The 25926-nt window shown below is 36.9% G+C and overlaps 1 protein-coding gene across 1 annotated transcript in view; it reads right to left on the minus strand.

Annotated features, from left to right (window-relative positions):
- Positions 1-4046: 4046 nt before the first annotated feature.
- Positions 4047-25926, minus strand: part of LOC102539813 (aldehyde dehydrogenase 1A1-like) — a 40394-nt gene continuing 18514 nt past the window's right edge. The window contains exons 5-13 of the mRNA XM_072969026.1: positions 25843-25904; positions 24227-24355; positions 22823-22936; positions 21741-21843; positions 19982-20166; positions 15869-16033; positions 9464-9621; positions 8511-8585; positions 4047-4652 (exon numbers count right to left, since the gene is read on the minus strand). Coding sequence (XP_072825127.1) covers positions 4580-4652; positions 8511-8585; positions 9464-9621; positions 15869-16033; positions 19982-20166; positions 21741-21843; positions 22823-22936; positions 24227-24355; positions 25843-25904 — 1064 coding nt within the window. The 3' untranslated portion in view covers positions 4047-4579. The remainder of the gene's footprint in view (positions 4653-8510; positions 8586-9463; positions 9622-15868; positions 16034-19981; positions 20167-21740; positions 21844-22822; positions 22937-24226; positions 24356-25842; positions 25905-25926) is intronic.

The following is a 25926-nucleotide window of genomic DNA, read 5'->3' on the forward strand; positions in this document are numbered from 1 at the left end:
CACACTCTGCCAATGGTAATTTAGCATCCATTCAAGTGTTTCCATTTCTCCATGCCTCTGGGAAATGAAGTTACTGGACTAGAAGATCACTAGGTCCTTTCCCAGCTCTGACATTCTGTGGTTACATGAATTTGGGATGACTGCACATTGAAGTAATGCTAAGCCATGTGCTCTTACATCCACTAATTCTCATTGAATGCATACAGGCTGACTCTGAATCAATCACCAGGTAACCAATGTCACTGTGGGCTCCTGTCCTGCGTTTGAAACCAGTCTTCTCTGTTTGTCCCTCTGTTCCTGACTATTAGCTTAAAGATTAATCATGATGTCTGGCAACTCAGGGGTGAAAGGCAATTTAGTTCATATAATTAGCACCAACTCCACTTTGGGATTAAATATATTCAAATTTCTAACCTCAGCTCTAAGCCAAATTTTTTTTCACATTCTTCTCCATCCTGTTCTGTCATTGATGGCAAATTTTAACATTTATCTGACGGAAATGATTTTTTTTAATAATGTAAGGAATGGGCAAATCACAAATATGGAATTCTTAGATTAGCTATGTCACTGAAAGACTGAGAAAAAGAGCATATGGAAAATTCAAAGTCAAGGTCAAGAGAAAGATACTTTCTTTGCTGTCTAAAGATACTTTTGTTTTTTACAACAATGACAAAAAATAAAGACACTTTATTATTTTTGTTGATATTGTTATTATTAATGTAAGACATTCATTAGCAGATCAGAAATGTGATGGACACTCGTTACATCCTAGGAACCCTGTGAAGCATTTTACAAACATTATTTCATTTAAAGAGTAATGCAATTAGTTAAGTATCACTATTAATTCCTTCTTAAACTTAAAGAAATTGAAGTTTAGAAAGCTTGGCTACCTTGTACCAAATCACAAGGTCAATGAATACAGAACAGAGATTTGAAACCAGATTGCTGGGTTTCAAGGGTTTATGTGATTATGTAGAACATTATGTTTGTTTTTGCTGTTTTTAATTTTATTGAGGTACAGTCAGTTACAGTGTGTCAATTTCTGGTGTATAGCACAATGTCCCAGTCATGTATATACATGGATATATTCATTTTCATATTCTTTTTCATTAAAGATTATTATAGGATATTCCCTGTGTTATGCAGAAGAAACTTTTTTAAAATCTATTTTAATATATAGTGGCTAATATTTGCAAATCTCAAACTCCTAAATTTATCCCTTCCCATCCCCTTTCCCCGGTAACCATAAGATTGTTTACTATGTCTGTGAGTCAGTTTCTGTTTTGTAGGTGAGTTTATTAGTGTCTTTTTATTCTTTTTTTTCAGATTCCACATATGAGTGATACCATGTGGTATTTTTCTATCTCTTTCTGGCTTACTTCACTAAGAATGACGATCTCTAGGTCCATCCATGGTGCTGCAAATGAAAGTATTTTATTCTTTTTTATGGCCTAGTAGTATTCCATTGTATAAATATACCACAACTTCTTTATCTAGTCATCTGTTGATGGACAGTTAGGTTGCTTCCATGTCTTGGCTGTTGTATATAGTGCTGCTATGAACATTGCGGTGCACATATCTTTTCGAATTAGAGTTCCCTCTGGATATGTACTCAGAAGTGGGATTGCTGGATCATATTATGTAGAACATTATGTTGCTATCAATAGCCACCATCAGCTATTTGAAGGATTGCTAAATGAGAAAAGTTTAATAATTTATCTAAGATAATACCACTAGTAAGCAGTGGAACCAGAATTTAGACTCTGACTCCAAAGGTCAAGAGCTTTATACCTTTGCACTTTGAAAGGAAAGTCATTTACAGTATTGCTATGTGGCAATGGCTTTGTAACTAGTTAAAATTTAAGTACCTCCCCAGGTGTCATCAGAATGTAGGCAACCTGTTATTAAGGAAAAATATTCAAATAAGTAAGCTAGGAAGTAAAATGAAAAGGCACAATATTGCAAAAATACAGACAAGGGACAATCACTGATATCTTCAAGGGAACATAAGGCTTTTCTTCAAAATCGTCCAAGGGAGAAGGTATCGTTTTCAGCTTATAATATCCTTGTCAGTTTATCATGGAGGATGGTAATTAATAATCAAATCATGAAGTACTCATTATTTAAAATTATTCAGCCTCCTTTTCTCTGGTTCTTGTTAATTCAGTAACTGAGTTTTGTGTGTCCTCTAGAATTCTCTCCAGGCCAACAACACAACTTGACTAAATATTAGGCACTTACAAAGTACAGTAAGAAACAGTAAGACAAAAGGAAACCATGGTAAATAAATACAATGCATGATCATGAATTAAGTTTTGGATCATGGGGAGAAGGAAATGTCATAAGGGATATTAGAGGGACAATTAGAGAGAATTGCATATGGATTTTTCATATTAGATATTAGTATTTTATCAATTTAAGACTTTCTAAATGAAATAACTATACTGGGGCTTTGTGAAATAATTATATTGTTTTTAGGGAAAAGATACTGAAGTATTTTGGGGTAAAAGTGCATGATATTCAAGAGTTATTCTTATAAGTTTGTCTTAGGGAAAAAAATGAATCTATATAGAGAATGAAAATGAAAATGACAATGTGGGAAAATGTTAAAAATTAGTGGGTAAAAGATATATGAGAGTTCTTTGTATTGCTATTAACAGCTCCCTAAAAAAGTTTGAAATTATTTTAAATAAGTTTAAAAAATTACTTGGCAGCCTAATTAGACTTTTATTTTCATATTTAATATATTTTTCTAAACCTGATGAATCTTTAAATAAGTGACGTGAGCAAAAGTAAGAAAAAATTAAAATCCTGCAACTCTAGTGAAATCACTTCAGGCTAATAGCATGTCAGCTTTCTACAAACATTTCTATAAAACTCAGAGATGTCCATTCAAAATAAAACTGATCAGAGAGGCCAAGATGGCAGAGAAGAAGCCAGGGCTCACCACCTCTCACAAACACACCAAAATCACAACTACAGAACAACTATCGATAAAAAAGACTGGAACCTACCGGACAAGATCTTCCACAACTGAAAACATAAAGAAACCACAACAAAACGGGTAGGAGGGGCTGACTGGTGATATAATCAAACCCCATACCTGCCCCCCGAGGCTGGGCGAGCCACAAGCTGGGGCATAATTAGATTGCAGAGGTCCTCCCACAGGAGTGAGAGTTCTGAGCCCCACACCAGGCTCCTCGGCCCAGGGTCCAGCGCTGGGAAGAGGAATCCCCAGAGTGTTTGGCTTTGAAGGCTAGCAGGGCTTAACTGCAGAACTGGGACATGTAGACTTCACTCTTAAGGGAAACATGCAAAATCTCGCACTCACCCAGACCGAGGGCAAAGGCAGTCATTTCAAAGGAACCCGGACCAAGTCCATCTTTTGTTCTTGGGGGGCCCCCTGGGGAGGCGAGAGGTGGCTGTTGCTCACCCCAGGGACGTAGACACAGTGGTGGACAGACTGCGGAGTATTCATCTGCATGAACTCTCCATCTTGGAAGCAGACATCTTGCTTGGGTCATTATCGCCAAGACTTGACCCCAACCAATAGCCTGCAGGATCCAGTGCTGAGACACTCCAGGCCAAACAACTAACTGGGTGAGAACACATCTCCACCCACAGCAGATAGGCTGCCTAAAGACTTCCTGAGCTTACAGCTGCCTCTAGACATGCCCTTAGACACAGCCTTGCCCACCAGAGGGTCAAGATTCAGCTCCTCCCGACAGTGGTCAGACACCAGCCCCTCCCACCAGGAAATCTGCACAAGCCTCTAGACCAGCCTCACCCACTTAGTGCCCAGAACTTTTTAGGAATTTAATAAATGCTTGCTGTAGGACCGCAGTCATCTCTCTGAAATGTTGGCTACTGTTTTCAAGAATTCCTCTAGAAAATAAAATTGGTTTCTTTACCCATTTGAGAATGGGTGGATTAGCCTTTTATTTTTAAACAGACATTTATGCTCAATTTAACACTTGTTTTGAGTAACAGGGAAAGTACATCACCATAACCAAATCTCCACTTTAAAAACTCACACTGAATAAGAATCATGCAAGATTGTTTTTATTAAGCTTTACGATTAGATTACAGCTAAGTGTCTCAGGCATTATTTCATTGACAAGCAGACAGGCCATTCTAGGAAGCATTTCAGCAAACTCCAAGGACCTCACAACTACGGGGAGTAGAGCACATCAACGCTGCAGTTAACAGGTACGGTGAGTACTCAAGGGGTCATCAAGGGAAAGACACTAAATAACAACTGGTCTTCTGTAAAATGATGCTCCTAGACAAGTAGCTGCAAAGAAAAGCACATGATTATGACAGAGCTAGGGAGATCTTTTATCCAAATCCATCCTTTTCATTACAGGTAGGACTTGGGGGTCACATATCAGAAGGCAAATGATTCTTTCAGAATAAGCTACATGGCAAGTTTCTCTGTGTAGTATTAATGTTAATATGATTCTGTTAAGTTTAAAAAAATCAAGGAAGGAACAATTTGTCATTTAAAGCCCACTAATGACATGTTGGCTACTGTAGAAGCTGCTTAGCCATTGAGGGGTCGTCTCTGCTCTCTTGTCGTTTATGAGTTCTTCTGAGAAATTTTTATGGTGACCGTCTTGATTTCTGTGTATTCGTGGAGACCGTATTCTCCGCTAGAGAGAGGGGGGAAAATGCACAGAATTTAGCACACAGTGCAAATGTACTATGGTCAATGTTTTGGTACAAGTTTGTTCCTGCCTATCTGGCTAGGGTCAATGGAAAGTATTTTCTGTGTCCAGAAGCATTTCAAATAGTAGCTGGCCAACGATAAGATATCTGGTCTTACATAAATACCCTTCTGGGAAAATTGTTGTTTTTTCATCTACTTTGGTTATTTCACCCCTTCTAGTTATTTGATCTTCAGCATTCCAAGGGAAATGTGTTAGAAGCTGGGCCAGCAATAAACGAACTGTCCTTCAAAATAATCTAATCTTTGCTACAGCTTCTTGTACAAAATAATTAGTTCTGCCAAGGGACTCTCCAGTAATGGATATTATAAAGGAAAGGGACTAGGGAAGGGTGAAACCATTTGTTGAGTCTCCACTTTGTGACACTTGCAATGCTAGGGAATAAACATGCAGTATATACTTCAACTCTATAACCACTTTAAGAGAAATATTAACATCTTCATTTTAAATGTGAGAAAATAGAGGCTCAAAAGTTAGGCAACTTGAATGGGTCTGCATGGCTAGAAACTAGTAGAGTCAGAATTCAAATGCAGGTCAGTAAGTCTCCAATAATGCTTTCTTTACTATGCCTTGCACTTTTTTGGTTGTTGTTGAACTTAAATGTATTTTAATGTAGTCTAACTTCAGTTATTTTTCTCTTTATTGAAACATTTTTAGATTTACAATGTTGTCTTAGTTTCTGGTGTACAGCATAGTGGTTCAGTTATACATATATATAGCTTCCTTTTCATACTTTTTTCATTATAGGCTATTACAAGATAATTGAATATAGTTCCCTGTGCTATACAGTAGGACCTTGTTGTTTATCTCTTTTATATATATTAGTTTGTATCTGCTAATCCCAAACTCCTAATTTATCCTTCCCCTCTTTTCCCCTTTGGTAACAAACAAACCAAGTTTGTTTTCTATGTTTGTGAGTCTGTTTCTGCTTTGTAAATAAATTCATCTGTATCATTTTTTTTGGTTCCACATTTAAGTGATATCATATAATATTTGTCTTTCTCTGTCTGACTTACTTCACTTAGTATGATAATCTCTAGGTCCATCCATGTTGCTGCAAATGACATTATTTTATTCTTTTTATGGCTGAGTAATAGTCCATTGTATATATATACCACAACTTCTTTATCTAATCTTTTCTTCAATATCTTTTTGGGGGGGGGAGTAATTAGATTTATTTATTTTTCTTGTCCTTTTTTTTAATGGAGATACTGGAGATTGAACCTAGGACCACATGCATGCTAATCATGTGCCTTACCCATGAGCTATACCCACCCTGCACCATCCAATCATCTGTTGATGGGCACTTAGGTTGCTTCCATCTTTTGACTATTGTAAATAGTGCTGCTATGAACACAGGGGTACATGTATCTTTCTGAATTAGACTTTTCTTTGGATATATGCCCAGGAGTGGGATTGCTGGATCATATGGGAAGTCTATTTTTAGTTTTTTAAGTAAGCTCCATATTGTTTTCCATAGTGGCTGCACCAAACTACATTCTCACAACAGCGTAGGAAGGTTCCCTTTTCTCCAAACCCTCTGCAGCATTTATCATTTGTGGAATTCTTAATGATGGCCGTTCTAACTGGTGTGAAGTGGAACCTCACTGTAGTTTGATTTTACTATGCCATGCACTTTGATGAACTGATCTTTTGCCACGCTACCTCTCCAACAATACTCTAAAGCTCTCCATGGCTTTTCACTTCTCCACTAATAAAATGTAAGCTGGTTCTCTTGAATTCAAGGCTTGTTAGTTTGTATCCTATTTAACTCTGAAATCACACTTCCTCCCCATAAGTCCCTGCCAGCCTACCAAATTCACGAAGCCCTCAACATGCCACATGAAATGTTCCTTCAAGAATGCCTTCTTCTCTACTTCCTAACATCTCACACTTGTTTCATGTCCTAGATCAAGTCCTATCTTTTCTGTTTGGTCTTCTCTTATTCCATCCACTGCCATTAAGTTTTCATCCACTGAATTCCCACTGGGGTTCAAACCATAGAATCTAAAGCATCAAAAGGAGCTCATAGATCTTCTACTTTCTTCTCCCACACCTACCCTCACCACAAATGCTGACCTGGTCTGCCAGATGGAAATGAGTTAGAGACATGCCATAAACGTTACACTCTAGTGGTGCCCAGATTCTCTGTCCTCCAATAGTGTGCTCTGCAGTTTAACTCCTTCCTTCCCTCTATGAGGTGTGGACTCCCAGTCTGTTACTGTTTATTTCATCATGCATGTAGGTTATTTTGCACTATGTACCTTTAAAATTTTTTTATTGAATGAAAGATTCTTTAAATTTTATAGTGCTTTACAATTTTCAAGTTTTATACATATGATTTCACATAATCCTTAATAACTCTATTTTTTTCAAACCCCTACCCATATATTTCCCCTCCTCTTCCCTCTCCCCACTGGTAACCACTAGTTTGTTCTCTATATCTGTGAATCTGCTTCTTTTCTGTTTTATTCACTAGTTTGTTATCGTTTTTAGATTCCACATACAAGTGATATACAGTATTTTGTCTTTCTCTGTCTGACTGATTTCACTTAGCATAATGCCCTCCAAGTCTATCCGTGTTGTTGCAAATGGCAAAATTTCATTCTTTTTTTGTTGCTGAGTAGTATTCCATCATGTATACATATATACACACATACTGCATCTTCTTTATCCATTAAATACCCCTCCTGCCACCACAATTATATGGAGGATAAGACATGGTATCAGGTCTCTGGGGCTCCTAGGGGCCTCATATACATAGTAATTTCCTAATGAATGTATATTGGGAAGGAGGTTGGACCATTTTAATATACCCACTTTTCACTGGCTCCCCAAAGATAGCTGTTTTATTGTAATTTTCCTGATTTAGTGAAATGACAAATACGTGGCTATTTAATGTTCTCGTGACCTTTAAAAACTAAGATTCATTTCTACTTGCTATTTACAAAATGAGTAGCTTCACTATGCTTGAATAGAATGTCTTTTTATGACTAAATTTTTTAAATAAATATAAGAATATTTTAAGAAATAAAATGGTTGAAATTGCTTGAACAAAATTAAGCAATCATATTGTCACTACTTTCTCTGTATAAATATATCTGTGCACATTTTTTTTAGTAAGTCAGTATGTCCTGGTTTGAAAAGCAACTGAAGGCTTATAAATGCTTATATATAATATATATCTCCTCAATCTAGTCATGACTATAAAACATGTTTCCCTCAGTCAAGTTCCCCTTTCAGTTTAGATTTTAATACCAAAAATAACTCATTCAGGTTATTTAAAATTTTAGAATTTACATCAAAAATATTTCTATATATGAGAATCATTTCTCCTACACTGAAACATTTTTTGAGGTAAAGGCACTTAATTTACTTATGTAAGAGGCATATTCAAGTAGCTAAAGTGTTCTTATATTTGCACACTTCTTACAATCACCAATTTGTAGTTTCCACCTTCTTGCTGGAAACATTTCCCAAGTATATTACACTCATGTATATAGCAAACAATTCTAAAAGTAGGCAATATTTCAGTAACAATGTAAAGGGCTTAGAATGATCCCTTATTAATCATAGGAGCTTAATAAGTTATATTTCCCTCTGCCATCACCTTTTTGCACTTATGGGGTAAATCCAGCATTTAAAAAGCTATTTGACAGTGTGAATCTTCAGGAAAAACCAAAGGCAGGTTCTAATTCAAACAGTAACTAAGGATTAATTCCCTGGGAGTGATAACCATCTTTATCAAGATAATTGTTTATCTTAATAGAAAGTTATTCTTACAGTTCTCGTCCGTTGCCAGACATCTTGAATCCACCAAAGGGGCACTGGGTGGGGAGCATACTATAGCAATTCACCCTGAAAGGAGAAGGAGGACGTTATAGATCGTATTTAACCCATGAAACACTCCTATATTTGGAATGTTTGAAATTCAGAGAGTTCTTTAACAACTCCATTAACTTTAATATTACATACTCATTATGGGAAAAAGTAGCATTATAAATTAGAGAAGTATCTGTACTTTTTAACTGATGTAGGTGTGACATTCTTGGGAAGGGAAAATAATCTTGGGCTTTTGCTAGGGCTGAGGAGACAAAGTGAAGTTTGATGGAACAAAAAAATGACAACAAAGCATTTCAGAGACAGAGGGCTGGGCAGGGGATGCAAGTTTGAGAGGCCCAGCCTTAGTACATACATCCTCTGCATTAAAATACAAAAATCAGAGATATGAACCAGGTCAAAAATGAGACAGACATGCAGCTCAAGACTCAATACGTGCTTCCAAATCAAGACCTTCAGACATCTCTAGTAATCCCAGAGTGAAAACCTGATAGAAGAACTAAGTGTTTGTATATATAAGGGCCGTGAATAAGTATTTTCTTACTATCTAATTACTTTGATTAAAACAGAACTTTTATCTTCCCTGCGTATAGCATGGTTCCAAGTGCCTAGAATTACTTAATAACACTCATATTGCATTAGTCAAATATGAGTAAAATATTTTGGGCAAGCAATTTCAGAAGGCTGGATAGAGTTATATATATATATATATTTCCTTCCAAAAAGGCTTCCAATATAGCAGAGGTTTTAGTTTGTTTGTTTGATTTTTAAGATAACAACTGCTTTTCCAGCAGGTCACATGATTACAAATGAAAGAATCAAAGTCCAGAAAGGTTCAAAGCAGCCTGTTAATGTGGTTAACATTGAAAAGATCACATGACATGGGTCCGACTTACCATACTACCCCGGCCTGCAGAGCATTGGAGACCGTGATGGCCTTGTCAAGGTCTTTGGTAAAAACTCCTGCCGCCAAGCCATAGAAGGTATTGTTTGCTCTCTTGATCACATCATCTAAAGATTTAAACTTCATGATTTGCTGCACTGGTCCAAATATCTAGACCACAAGAAATGAATGAAATAGATCAAAGTAGTAGGTTACAACTAAATATTCTATATGATGTTGCACTTTTCTTTTTAATCTACACACTGTTCTAAATTGGTTAAGATTTTACTTCTTATCTCAAACCTCTGCGGAAGAATCAAAATGGTAGCTGCTGGCATGGTAGGTTAGGACAGGCAATAGTCATATGTTAAATTCTCTTTGGAACAAGATGGGATACAAACGAATTAGGCAATGATCATTTTCTAGAATTGAAATCTGGCTTCCAAGAACTTACAATTTTGCAGGAAATTATTAACTTCAGAATTTCTTTCCCATTTAGGAACATTGTAAATTCTCTCCCTAGTTTTTCCTCATCTTCCAAGTCACTACATAAACAGTAAACCAGAGAAGGTGATGCTTATTCTACTGGATAAATGAGGAGGCAATGACTGGTAACAGTTATTATGCTTCAAATATCAACGTCCCATCAACTGAAGTATCACGTATCCTACTGGACTTGGATCTTTTTATAATCAGACAAGTTAGGTGAAACTGTATATTTTGCTCATATTCTACTCGTCAGCCAAATCTTATGCAATTCACAAATATCAAACAGAATGATCCATTACTGCAGGAGCGTAAGTCCTCAACCACCCTGTGCTAACTAAAGCATGAGTTCCTTGGCAGTGACTGTAATCACAGGACTGAAAACAAAAATCCCAGTTTGCTCATTCCAGCCTAAATCGCTCTTCCACTTTCGCTAGACCCTCTAGGCAGCACAGCTCGAATGCAATTTATCCTGTATCTCATCCCCCGATGGGAGAAAAATAACAATTTTCTCTTCAAAATTATGCTCCTATATTATGTTTCCATAAAACATATATTAAAATTAAATAAGAGAGGGGCTCCTCTGAGTGTTACCAGAATTTTCTGGGAGGAAAAAATCAGAAAAGACAGTTTTCTGGTGTTCATCATTGATCTAAATCTAAATGCTGAGGGAAGGGTGGGGGCCACCGTTCAATAGAGGTTGAGTACAAATGCTAGGGCTGCAAACCTAACCAGGATACTGTAACCTGGGAACCAGGCATATAGCAGCTACTGTGTGAAATGTGTTACCGTCTTACGTAATTTTAATTTGAACACATCACATGACTCCAGGTTCCTTTAAAGTAGCAAACAATAAATGTTTCCTTGGTTAAAGATTTTTCCCTCGTCCTTTCTATCTGGTGTTAATCAAAGCATGCAAGAACAACAGCTCTAATAAGACAAATATTTGTCAATAAGTGCAAAGCTATAATTCAGTTGTGGGCTGAATCAATGTAGTAAAACTAAGTATGTTTGATTATCCATATCCATGTGCCTTTGTTTTTTGATCTTTTTCATTTTTTCTATGTATTTCCTGTTTGCAAATATGAATCTGCACTTTTCTCCTAGTTTGATGACTTTTTTGGGGGTGTAGGCAATTAAAGAAAATAATCTTCTCAGAGTCTCTGTTATATCACAGACTTGAAATACAAGTTTATTGAATGAAAAGATGACGGTTAAGTACATTTGAGTTAGTGCCTTTTTACTATAGTGCATTATGTAACATCTTCATAGCCCAAAGCCAATGAATCTATTCCTGTCTTTATTTAAATGCCTCTGTGCCTATGAGGTAGGTAATTTCTAGTTCCTAAAGGCAAACTAGCCTTTCCTAGTTATTTGTCAGATCTCTGGATAACATTCTTCCTGATGTAAATTAGTTTGTGTTCACCAAATATTTAGCTACAATATATTTGTCTAAAAAAATTAGGAAGGGCAACAGCTGAAAAATACAGCACTGAGAGCACATGGAGGGTGAAGAGTAGCATAGGAGACGAATGCTATTTTCAAACATATGGCTTTTATGTGGAAAAAGGCTATGAGGCAGATATGGGGCCAACAGGTAGAACATAATGGGAGGGATTCCTAGGGAGGCAGAGGCAGAACTTTCTAATGCTTAGCACTGTCCAGACATGGAAATGACTAAGAAATAGTGAGTTATCTCTTGCTGATGTTGTTTAAAGAGATCTTGGCTGACCACTGGTAGGAACAAACAGATGAATATGATGGGAGTTGGAGAGGTGAGCTTAAGTAATCATTCTAGTTTTATGATGCCTCCATAATTCTGTAACAGTAGCAAGTCACTTAAGCTCTTTGGATTTTAATTACCTTGTCTATAAATTTGACTTTTGGTCTGAATTATTCATAATGTTCCTTCTAGCACTAATATTCTATCAGTTTTTAATAGAATGGTTCTCAACCTAAATGGTTCCAATCCTAAAACATGGGATTCTCTCATGTTAGGTGGATTGAATGGAGAATAAAGTTAATGTGAGCAACAGTAGGTCAAGTAGAAAAAGTTGGGGAATGTTAGTGCTGCAAAATAGGTGGTGATCCCAAGCTGCCTTTAACTAGACATGTGACCTAACCCCTTACTTCTCTGGGCCTTGGGTTTCTCTTCTATTATTTAGGATGATAACAAGAATATCTCTAAATTGTAGTTGACTTTGTGGCTCAAAAACGAATTAAAGACAAAAAAGTTGATAAAAGTTTGACATGTTATATTTACAAGAGTAATGAAATACATACAACATGAAGGAGCTGAGAACTACCATGTCATTGTTTAGGAAAATTCTTGGATCAGAATATTATGCTTAATTTTATTTAGTTTCCAAATAACATAGGAAATTTAGACCTTATAAATGTTCTGAGATTTTCTCTGGAAAAATCATACCACCCTAGCTATGTGAAAATAATAAAAGAGAGTATTTGATTGTCTTTGGGAAGAGAAGACTCAATAAAGACTTTCTTCTAGTGTTGGAGAGATTTCATGAAAAGAAAAGAATATAATAATATTACTCTCAAGACGTTGTTGGGAGAATTAAATGAGAATGTTTAATATTTACAGAAAATATTTGATATTTGTATATAAATATATGTATATAATGTTATACATTATATAAACATGTATTTATTGATATATAAGATACAGTAAACTTTATACAAGTGAATATAAATTTTATAAATATAGATCTATATATAAAATATAAATGAAATATGTATATTTATTATATTTCATGTAAATGTTTGTATTATATTTCATGTAAATGTTTGCTTTATATTGCCTATAAGGCACTTGGCATATAGTGAGTTATCACTAAATGCCTTTTATTGTTATCAATAAAAAAAATAAAAACTACAGACCATATTCCTCAAATCAGAGACCAATATCAGCTACAGCAAATATTCCTAAAAAAAATTAGCAGATAGTGTTTGGCAATATCTACAAAGAATGATGCACCATCACCAAGTAAAGTTCATTCTGGAGATGTAAGGCTGGTTCAGTATTCAAAAATCAATCAATATAATACACCACATTAATAGAATGAAGGAAAAATACCACATAATCATCTCAATTGATGCAGAAAAAGCATTTGACAAAATCCAACTTCCTTTCCCCCTCAAAAAATTAGAAATAGAAAGACACCTCCTAAACCTGATTAAAGGCATTTATGAAAATCTCACAGCCATACTCAGTGATAAAGACCGAACGCTTCTCCCCTCACACAGGGAACAAAGCAAAGATGCCCACTTTTACTACTCTTATTCAACGTAGCGCTGGAATTCCAGCAAGTGAAAAGGGCAAGAAAAGGAAATAAAAGGCTTACTTATTCGAAACAAAGGAACAAAACTGGCTCCATTTGCAGGCTGTCTGCATACAAATTCCCAAGGAACCTCTGAAAACCTCCTAGAATACCTGAGCTCAGTGACGTCACATGATACAAGAAAATACACAAAAAATCAAACGTACGTGTGTATACTAGCAACAAACATGTGCCTTCAGAAATCAGAAATACCATTTGCAATCACTCAAAAAATACTTAGGTACAAATCCAGTAAAACCTGTATGGGGCTTATATACTGAAAATTCCCAAATGCTACTGAAAGAAATAAGAGAAAATATAAACAAATGAAGTGACGTACTCTGTTCAGTAACTGGAAGATTTAACACAATTAAGATGCTAATTCTCCCCACATTGGTATATATATTTAACACAATTCCTTTCAAAATTCCAACAAGATTTTTGAATATATATGGACAAGGTGATTCCAAAATTTATATGGAAAAGCAAAGAAATCAGCTTGGCTAAAACAATTTTGAAAAGAAGAATAAAATGAGAGGACTCAGGCGTCCCAATTTTAAGACTTCTTACACACCTACCATAATCAAGAGAGAATCTGTAGAGAAATAGACACATAGATCAACTGAACAGAGTGGAGAACCCAGAAACTGACACAAACATGCACAACTAAATTTTGACAAAGTTGCAAAAGTAATGGAATGGAAGAAAAATTGCCTTTTCGACAAATGATATTGGAGCAATTGGACATCTATAGACAAAAACAAACACACAGCCTTGATTTAAATCTCCCACCTTGTATAAAAATTAACCTAAATGGATCACAGACATAAAGGTAAAACATAGCTTTTAGAGAAAATTTTTAAATTACACAGAAAAAAAGTCTTTTGGATATAGAAGTAAACAAAAGGTAGTTCATAGAACTGATACCAAAAACACTACCTGTAACAAGAAAAATGGACAAATTGAACTTCCTCAAAATTAAAACCTTTTGTCCTGAGAAAGACCTTGATAAGAAGATGAAAAGACAAGCTACAGCCTGGGAGAAAGTATTTGCAAACCACATAGCCAACAAAAGATCAATATCTAGAATATATAAAGAACTTTCGAAACTCAATGGCAAAAAGCAAACAATCCCAGTAGAACATGGGCAAAAGAAATGAAGAGATACGTCATCAAGAAAGACATCAGATGGCAAATAAGCCCACGTAAAGATGTTCAACATCATCAGCCATTTGGGAAATGCAAATTTAAACCTCAAGGAGCTATTATACCTATCAGAATGGCTAGAGAGAAAAAAAAGAGTCACAGCAAATGTTAGCAAGGATGCAAAGAAACTGGGATCATTCATACACTGCTAATGAGAGTGTGAAACTGTTCAGCCACTCTGGAAACATTTGGTAGTTTTAAAAAGTTGCATTTACTGTATGATCCAGCCAGCAATTGTAGGCACTTATCCCACAGAAATGCAAACTGAAGTTCACACAAAAACCTGTATCCTGATGTTTTTAACAGCATTATTCAAAGTAGCCCCCAAACGGAAACAACCGAAACTTCTTCAATGGGTGAACAGTTAAACAAACTGTTTACATGGTGCATCCATGCTATGGAATACCATGTACTCAATAATAAGCAAAAACAAGCTATTCTTACATGCAGCAACCTAGATGAATCGATAGAGAATGATGCTGAGTGAAAAAAAAAAAAAAAACAATTCCCAAAGGTTGCATGAAGTATGAGTTCACTTATTTAACTTTCTTGAAATGACAAAGTTATAGAAATAAAGAACCAATTAATGGTTAAGTGAAAGCCAATGGTTGAGGATGCAGTGGCACCGGAGGGGCATGGATTTGACTATCAAAGGGAAACATGAGAGATGCACGTGGTGATGAAATGTTCTGTGTCTTGTTCTGTGTCATCGATAGGGACATACTTACTGTGATAGTATACTATAGTTTTGTAAGATGTTACCATTGAAGGAAACTGTGTAAAGAGTACATAGAATCTTTTTGTATTATTTCTCACAATAGCAACTGAATCTACAATTTCCCAAAATAAGGACTTTAACTTAAAAAGAAAAACTGCATATCACTTTATTCTTTTCCAATTATTTTCAAATCTATTATTTCCAAAGGAAAAAAAGCAACAATGAATGTGGAATTTTATTTTCTGTGAGTTTAAATATGTGAAGGAAGCACCTAGAAAATGTTAAGCATGCTGATCTGTGTTTGGTTGGAAATTCGCAGCCTGCCCAATGAATTCCTTACTGTTTTTAGTCTTAATCAAAAATAACTAATCTTTTATCAGTATTAGAAATGAAGAGTAGAGGGGAGGGTATAGCTCGGTGGTAGAGCACATGCTCAGTATGCACGAGGTCCTGGGTTCCATTCCCTGTACCGCCATCAAACAAGCAAGCAAACAAACAAACAAACTTAGTTACCACCACCCCCCCACCATTAAAGAAAAGAAGAAATGAAGAGTAACATTTACTGACAAAGGGGTTCAAAGAGCTGGTAATGTTAAAGGGATACTTTGTACACATACATGCAGACAAAATATGGTAACAACAACAAAAATAACAGAATAAAACCATTTACCTCCTCTTTGGCAATGCGCATCTCATCGGTAACATTAGAGAAAACCGTGGGCTGGATAAAGTAGCCTTTATTCCCCCATGGGCCCCCGCCACACTCCAGTTTGGCTCCTTCTTTCTTCCCACTTTCAATGAGATCCAGAATTTTTTCATATTGTTCCTTGTTAATCTAATTGAAAAATACCACATTAAAAGGGGAAAAAATAGCAACTTGTAAAGATAATACATTTCCCAGCCTGTTACTAAGGGTTTCAATATGCTAGGACATTGTTATGAAGTTAAATATTCAGCCAAAACTGCTGACAGAGGCTCAGATTCATGCAGTTGAGTATATTTTATTCTCAGAACTTTTCAGGGAAGAAATCTTGGAGACAAATATTTGTATTTAGTGTTTGTTTTATGCAAAAACAAAACAAAACAAAACTTACCGGCACAAGTACATGTAAACCTTTCACACAACTGTCATTTATAAATAAATGGAAGAAATGCCGGTCAGTCATCAACCATACTTACCATAACTGAAATAAAAAAGTGGACGAATAAAAAGAGGACTTTGACCCTGGGTTTAATTAGACATGGCAGTTGGGAAGCAGATGCTTTGGAACTTTAGGAAGATCCCTGGACCTCTGATTCTCCTAATTCCTGACCACGCCCTGTGGCCAGGTCCATGCTGACCACAGCCTGGGTTCACACCCGGCTCAGGTGCCCTGGGGCAGTCAGTGCGTCTGGTTCCAACGTCTGACCTGTCCTGACCACACCATCCTGCTTTGTTAAATGAGCCACATCTAAATATAAGGATTACAGAACTTACATGGTTTGTTAAACAATATTTTAATAAGGAAAGAAATGACTTCAGAGTTCTCGCCTGGAACATCAGGAGCACGCACCTCTCCTCCATGCACTGGAACCGGGGTTACCTATTGCCTCAGTTCCTATTTGGGGAGGTTGAAGTATTGGGTGCCTTTTGGATTCTACATCACTGCCTTGCCTCAGGTGTGGCTGGGGTTAACTTCTAAAGGAAAAACACTGAGATTCAAGATGAAGGTCAGGGCCTCTTGCCAATGTACCTTGTCTCTTCTCCCGACTTAAAGAGAGTTGTTCTTTATCTTCCTCTTTGACTTTGCAATCTCCTCCGCCTTCCAAGGCCCAGAAAAAAGTTTCATAAAGCTCCGACTGCACATAATCCAGCTCCCATATCCAATTAGATTAAGTGCTATTTGAAATCAGAAACTATTTTCTAAAATTTGGCACAATATTTGGTGCAATGCTGTTCAATGCTTCTAAGCACACCATATTTAATTGAACATTCAAAAGAAGTTTCCTTCATTTGCAGCAGATTAAGGAAGTCGAAAGTGCTGGCTTAATAAAAAGTAATATTTAAATTACTGCATAATATTTAACACAATCCGACTAAGGGGTGGTGTTAGGTAGCTCTGCCTGGTCAAGATATTCTGGTTTGTCAGTAAATACACAGGGATCTGCATACTTCACACAAAGCTTCCCTGGCCTGTTCTGAGATATTAATCTGACTATGCCCTCAAAAGTTAGGCTTTTTAATGTTTATTTCAAGGTGTGTTCCCCAAGTCATATCTTTTCCCTGCCTGTGACCAGAGTGGATACATGGTGACACTCCAATTCCTGCTTATGCAGTGGGAGGTAGAGGCTGATAGGGCCTGTTTGTTAGTTGGAAAACTTAGATGGTGACTAACTTCTAAAAACACAGGGCTTCATATTTTAGTGTCTGGCTACTGACAATGTGGTCCTCCAGTCAGCAGCTCCTGCATTACCTCGTAGGAAAACGTGATTCTCAGGTCCCACCCCAAGCCTGCTGCAACAAAATGTGCATTTTAACAAGATCCTCAGGTGATTCAAGTGCACAGGAAAGATTAAGAACATTGCACTAGAGTTGAGGACTAGTGATAGGAATCTTCAGTTATACTCAGGGACATACTCAGTTTGGTCTGCCTAATTTTGATTCACCATAACCACAGACCTTCTTCAGAAGGTTTCGGATTGACCATATCTGAACTCGGCCTTTTGTTGGCCCTCAGGAACCTCTCAGTAAAGCTAGAATATAGCAGGGGCCTTTTCTGTGCGATGGGCCATTAGCTCATAGGCTAGTCTGAAATGTAACAGGGTATGATATTGTTGTAACAGTCACAAAGTATACGTTCTGAGGTGTCTGAATGTGCAAGTTCTTTGATTCCTTACAGTTAATGAGTTGAAAAAGATGATTTTTTATGTGGATATCATAACTTCTTTTTCAAATGAAAATACTGATTTTTCCAACTTCTTAAGGAAACGTATATTTTGGTGTATGAAATCAAACTAGAAAAGGACTTTACCAAAGGATGCATAAAAATTTACATTATGTAAATTTACATTACACATTAGAATATCTATTAAAGCTTAGTACATGAGCGTCTCTTCCCGTAAGCTCTCTCTCATGACAACAGATGAGTATTTTGAAGGGTAAAGAAACCCCAGGGGCTTTTCAGTCTTTTGCTTCTCTAAGTCCCAGCATAGCTACTGATTCTACTTATTCAGTGTAACCTGTGATAAAAACCTGTTTACTTACAAAGATTAAAGTCTTATGTTAAGCAGTTAGGTCAAGGGATTATTTACTTAAGAATTCTATGAACAGGAATTTCCTAAAGTCTATTTTAACTCCCTTCTCTTAGGAAAAATGAACTATTCTAGCTCAATGTTTGAGCTCTGGTTAAATTTTGCAGATCTCCTGATTGGGGGGGGGGGAATACTGCCCACTAATGTGTAATATTAAGTATTTTCCCTTCCTCTCTCTTCTTTCCTTTCCTCTTCACATATATATTTCTATCCATCTATCATCTATCTATCCATCTATGTCTCTCTCTATATATATATGTGTGCATATATATACCTCAAATGAGACAAGTGCTTTACCTTTACCCTGATAACTAGCTAGCTAGCCACAGCTTTCAACTCATCTAGATTGTAAACGCCATGAGATCAGGTAGCATATCCTCCTTGTTTCTTCTCGCATTGCCAGGTACCTATCCCAGGACTTAGCTGGTAGTAGTGTTCAATTAATGTTGGTTAATTCAATTTACTTTTGGCTTAGTGACTAAGTCAAGAACAGTGTATGTTTCAAGTCAATAGCACTGAACAGTGTATAATCTTTAGTGTTAAAGAATAAAGACTCTAAGCTTAATGTCTAGATTGTAGAGCAGAATTTCTCAGCATAAGCAGCCTTATTGGCACTTTGTTGTGGGACTCTCTTTATGCATTGCAAGATGTTTAGAAGCATCTCTGGCCTCTACCCACTAGGTGACAATAGTATCACCTCCTTCCCCACTTGTGACAACCAAAAATGTCTTAGTCATTGCCAGACGTCCCCTTTTGGATAGAGTGTAAAACAGTCCCCTGCTGAGAAACTCTGCTCTAGGTCAGGATCTCAAAGGGCAAGAGTAAATTTAAAACCAAAGTTCCAGGAGCTTGAAAACAGACAATGCACAGAGAACTGTGTAAGGAAGAGGGCCTTGGGATGAGAGAGACACTCTTATTGACAATGGTTGTAAGTAGACAGAAGAAAATGGGAACTCCAGGGAGTAACTGGGTTTGACAACTAAAATGAGAAGTTTGCCACAAAGTTAGGAACTCAAGACTTTTCGGGACATTCGTACATTAGGTCAGAGTGACTAAAAACTTTGAAAGAATTTAGAGGCATGCCAGCTGCCTGTATCTGTGGGACAGAAGCTGAGCAAAGGATTGATTCTGAGGGAGAAATAAGTGGTAGGCTTATGTAAGAACTTCCAAGTGAACAGGAACTGTATACAGGAAGCCAGAGACATACAGACTGAGGAGAACAAATTTACTGTCTATTATTTTTCCTCATATCTTTGTTTTCAATATATTTCTTAAACTGTTTCTAGATATGAAAACTGGGCAACACAGAAACAGGAAGCTTTCTTTTCCTTTGAGAGTTAGAGTCACTGTTTTTTAATCACCAAACTGATACAATCTTGTCACCTAAGAAGATAGATGGATGGAAAAGAATTGCATTCATTAAAAACCAGGCCTCTAGAGGATACTTTATTCTTGTGCCCTGTGAATGCTATTTCATCCATTTTATACTCACCTGGGGGCCTTGACTGACTCCTGGGGTCAGAGGATTTCCAAGAACATACTTCTTAGCCCGCTCAACACTCCTTCGAACAAACTCATCATAAATGGATTCTTCCACAAAGAGCCGGGATGCAGCTATGCAACACTGGCCCTGGTGGTAGAATACGCCGTGGTGTGCAAATTCAATGGCATTGTCCACTGCAAAGGACATATTCATATTAAAGAAGAGAGATTTTCTAAAGATTATGTATTTTTATAGCTCTCAGACACAATATGGTGGCATAAAAAAGCATGGGTCATATGGTTAGACATAGTTTCAAAATATTCTATCTCTTACCAGCCAAGTGACAAATTAACCATTCTGATCCTTTATTTGCTACACAAATGATAGCAAAAATAGTAGAGTTTGAAAAAAATAGTGGTTACTGTTACAGCTTTAATATGGACAATATCAAGAATGTGGAAAGTGTCCTCAGATCAAATCTCACCGCAAATGATCTTATAAATATCTCCATTCATAATTACTTAGATGACTGTGAGTATTTCTTTCAGGCCTCAGGTTTTAACTAAATGACAAAGAAAATATTAATTACCCATTATATTAAATCAAAATTTCAAAATATTCTTAGATACCTTGATCAATAGAAAAAAATGATATTTCTGGGGAAAAAATTCAAAAAACTAATAACTAAGATTCAGAATTGCTCACCCACCTTACAAAACTAGGGAAAACATTTTCAAAATTTATCTAAAATGTGCCATATCATTTCATATGTAGCCATAAACTCTTTTTATTGGTTTATTTGAGATGGTAGAATGGGGCCTTAAAAGGAAGACACAGTTTGCTTCGTTAGTAGATCCTAAATGACCAGGAGAAAGTTTTATGTGCATTTTAATTTCCTAAATGCAGAGGATTCCATTTTACATTCTAGCAGTTGGTTATTGTTATCTTTATTTTGTGAACTAGTCACATCTGCGTATGTTGTAGCAGAAGCAGTTTACAGAAAGGTTTGGTACCATCAGAAATCTTGTCACATCATGCTCTAAACGACTTCAGTTAAGATCGCAGTACCAGCACTGGCCAATTCCATGCACCACTTGTGTTTATCGCCTCATACCAGGAATGCAGCTGCTAAAGAAACAGCTGGATGAATGTTTGCCCTTCTTTTTCTGCTAACCAACTCCCATTTAGGAGGGGAAAAATTGTGGGATTCTACTCGATAATATGGTCAGAAGGGACCTAGGATAGTACAGAGTGGAGTCACATCATAATTATAGATTTAATGTATGTAAATTCAACTATACCTGCTAAAAAAAAATGAAGAGGTTACTCAAATCCACCAGCCATTTCATTCAATGAACGTGTGATCCAGAGAGAAGGGAGACGACAAATGGGCAACTTGCTGTCTCTCCTGTTGGTCTCAGTGCAACGTGTCCGAGGGTACTTCACCATACTTAAGGTGATGCTAATATTTAAAGGGATGGAATTTTTAAAAGTACATTGTGGCCCCTAAATGCAAAACAGTTAGCTTCTCCAGAGTTCAGCTGAGAAAACAGCAATCTATTCCAAACCAGGAAGAAATCGTGTCTGTGTTAGACTTAAACTTACCCAGGTGTTGCAAAATTAGAACAATTTAAGATGTTTAAGAGTAATTTTGGACTCCAATTAGCGCCTTATACCTGGACATTAGAAGCAAACTCTTCACTGTATGACGTTACCAGACACCAAAAAGGATGAAGGGAGAGAAGTGAGCAGAGTGGCTTTTACTCACAGTCGGCATCAGCAAACACGATGCAAGGACTCTTCCCGCCGAGTTCCAGGGTCACCCTCTTCAGATTGCTTTTGCCAGCAGCTTCTTTGATCACTTTGCCCACCTAAAATGGAGCGTTACAAAGAGGAGGCTTAATCTGCTCTCATGAAGGCAGGTTTACTTAGCATGTTAAATTTTTATGATGTTTGTGCCACAGTTACGTTTCATTTGGGAGAAACATTAAATGGCATTTTCCAGATTTTAGACTTTCAGGTATCAAAGGCTCCTCTACCCAAGCGTAAACATATAATGAATCAGAAGAACACTCAAGAAAACAGATATACTGAACACGCTAGCTGATCTTGATGCACATGGCTTGACAGGAGGTTATTTTCCATTTTAATCACAACTTCGTCTTTCTTCTGGTCAATCTAACATATCATGATCCAACCATAACTGATCTATTTGTCTTTTCATCCCTCTATTGAAATCCAGAAACCTCTATATAGACAAACTGATACATTCACCACCATCCCCTCATCTCATCTCTCCCTGCTGCTCATTATCTGCCCACCAACTGGGGGGGGCCTCCAATCCTACCCTCCTTTGGGGTCCAGCTCATATCTTAGCTTAGTTTCACCTCAATGACATCTGCTTATGTTCTAGAAACATGTGTGAAAACCAGAGTGAGGAACAAATTATTAAGAGAACTTTTGTCTTAAGGAAATGCCGGGTTAAAAATAGTAACATGAAGTGGGTGGGAAGGGATAACTGGGAGTTTGAGATTTGCAGATATTAACTACTATCTATAAAATAGATAAACAACAAGTTTCTTCTGTAAAGCACAGGGAACTATACCCAGCATCTTGTAGTGACCTATATTGGAAAAGAATATGAAAAGGAGTATATGTGTGTGTCTGTATGACTGAAACACTATGCTGTACACCAGAAATTAACACAACATTGTGAACTGACTAGACTAATAAAGAAAAGAAAGGAAAAAAATAAAATACTTGGCCCATAAAAACAATAGTAACAAAGCATGCTTCTGACAGTTAGAGACGCAGATATTCTGAACTACTGGCCGGAGTAGATGATCTTACCTGTGTGGATCCTGTGAAGGCCACCTTGTCTACGTCCATGTGAGAGGAAATGGCTGCCCCTGCAGTAGGTCCGTAGCCTGGGACAATATTCACGACTCCGGGAGGGAATCCTACCTAAACGGTAACAAGTGAAATCGTTATGACAGAACTGATGATTCAACTGCAGGGAGAAAAAGAGGAGAGGATGGGATCAAAGCTGCCTCTTTATGCTCATTTTATGAGCTTCTCTGCAATGAAAGATTCACATCAGCGGTTTTATTATTTATTGTTATATCATTGTTTTGCCCACTTAAGTTAACCTCCAGGGTTGCACTGTTGAGGAACTATTTCTCCACAGGTTAAGTTCACGTTTAACTCTTAGGAATCATTGCCTCCATGATGGCTGTCTTAAATTCCATAATAGTAACTCAGAAAGATAGTATGTGTGGAAGTGCTTGGTAAATTACTCACACAGAAGGAAAACAATGCATTTATTATTCATTTAAAAATAAGAAACTAAAGAGATCTTATATTTTTAGTTTCTACCTGTTGATTGCTCCGGGCATACCAAACTGGGTTGCAAATTCCTATTGGCATTAATTAATTGAAAAAAGTTAGGTAAGGGTGGTCACTTCATTCATGATTAAGCTTCAAAGATTGATTTCAATCCCGCATAAAGTATTATCAAGTCTAAAGCAGTGTGGCAACTGAAATAACACATTAACATTTCACGTTATTTGCATCAAAATGTCTCATTTTGACATCTCTTGTGCCTCCTTTTATTCTGAAGTAAAGAATATTTTGAAGATGTACATTCAAATTTCCTAAATTTTAGATTTCTAGAGACTAGCGCTCATTTTTACATTTTTGGTAAGATATGAAAGACAAAGAACAATAAGTTGTTTGCAAGAAAAAATATATTTTAAAACTATCCGGATAGTTGATGAAAATAAATTTTATGTGCTCTTTTGCCAGTTTTTGAGCAAGAAGGTAAATGCAGAGGGAACCCTAATAGAAAAGAGGATATAAGCACATTCCGTCACAGGTGAATGTGTTCAGAAGTAACGTAGCCCAAAGCCACAAGCAAGTGTATTAGCTCTGACACCTGCAGCCTTTGGACAGACAAGTTTAAACGAAATCACAGAATTTCTAGGTCATTAGCAGCAGTTATAAACCAACTTACATTTGAACATTTGAAAGAAACCTGTATCAGTTTCAACATGAATTTCCACTTTTGAGAGTTGGGCAAAGGGAATAAAAAAGTGACTGTTTGACACGAAGCTTTTGAGTCTGGCTTCCAAAAGCGTCCCTCCCAGACAGGAGCCATTGGCAGACAACGTCGTTTACAGCAGCACCAGATGAGGCGTTCCTGTTGTAAATTAGGACTCCTGACTTCTTGTGTGTATTTTGATTTAGGAAACTTACCTCTTTTATTAAAGATGCCACGTGAAGAGCAGTGAGAGGAGTTTGCTCTGCCGGTTTGACGACCACTGTGTTTCCGCAGCTAAGGGCAGATCCTATCTTAGAAATGAGCAAGATCAGCGGGAAATTCCACTAGAAGGCAATAGATAACAAGAGATTCTTTGTATCGCTGAAAGCCACATTTGTTCATCTAACTTCTACATCACACACTCCTGGTACATGTTAAATAGGAATTGCAGTAGCTTTTACTTAATCATCTGGTTTTATTCTAATTAAGTACATCACTAACAGCAATTCATAAATGCTTAAAAAAAACCTTCAAATAAACTGGATACAAGAAGGGAGCAGGAGAAAGTCATAAAATTTTATCAAGTGCTGTTATTTTGAGTTCTTTCCCTACCAGGAAAAAAAAAATCATCGCATGGTTTAGAAATAAAGCCTTTCCACTAAACATATTACGAATTATCTATAAGTGTTTCAAAAAAGGTAATTATTCCTCCCTCCCTGTTCATCTTTAATTGTAACTATTTCCCCAGGAATAATATTTAGTGGTATTTGTTTCCAAGGCAAGTATCTTGCTAAAGACAAAGACGTCTAGGGCCTGGAGGATGACAGCTTGGTTCAAACCTCAGCTCAGTCACGAGCAGCCCTGTGAGCTCAGACAAGCTGTGGGCATTTGAGGAATGATTTCATCATCTGTAAGTGCTGATAAGAAGGCTGTCCTGAGGATTCACAGAGAAAGTGGGTCAAATGCTTAACGCAGTGACTGGTTCATCACAGGACTGCAGTAAATATTAGCAATTATTAGTATTCAGGATTGTGTCGTTTTTATGGATCTTATTGGGGTTTCTGAATTAATGAGCAATTTCATTCAAAATGTGGATTTCAATCTCATTGGAGCAGAAGATATGTCATTTGCCACTTCCCCATCTGAGAACTTCAGGACACTTTACCATCTTTTGCGTGGCTTTGAATATGTCAGATAAATGAAATCATTGATAGTCTCCTAGCTGTTGTACTTTAAAAGGAAATCTTCATGATTCTGCTTTAAAAAATGCTACTTTGTGTAAGAAGAATTTGGAGCATCAAAGCCTCTTATCTAAGGCTAGGATAGATTCCATACTGTGCTCCAAATGACTGTGGCACAGTTTCTTCCATTTAATTAAGAGCTTTCACTCCAGATTTAAGCACTCTGGTTGCTACTATTGCCCACGATGAGCAGTCCCAGTGAGGGGCAGAGGGTGTTACATTGGTGGCCGTATTACACTGACATGGCTGGTGTCCGCTTGCAGCAGACGTGCCAGCAAGGACCACTTTGCTATGTACATGGGTCTTAAAACAGTATATAATACAGCTGTTTAAAAACAAATCGTACAGTAAAAGATTAAGATTTGGTGATGCTGTGATACTGAAACACACACAAGAGAATATAGATTGGTTTCTGGACTACCTGGTTCATATGCAAGGGGCTCATCACAGGGAGTTGAACAATTACTGTATTTGCTTCACATTTAGCAAATGTCTAAGCATTCATTTTTGCCTGAGAAAGCTCCATTATGAAATGAAATAGAACTCATTATTCTTTTCAAGATTGAAAATTATATAGGAGAACAACTTACAGGAATGATTTGGCCACACACACCAATAGGTTCACTTCTTGTGTAAGTAAAAATATTTCCATCTGGAAAATAAAACACACGATC

The sequence above is a fragment of the Vicugna pacos genome, chromosome 10 (genome assembly GCF_048564905.1).
Source record: "Vicugna pacos chromosome 10, VicPac4, whole genome shotgun sequence".
Lineage (NCBI taxonomy): Eukaryota > Metazoa > Chordata > Mammalia > Artiodactyla > Camelidae > Vicugna > Vicugna pacos.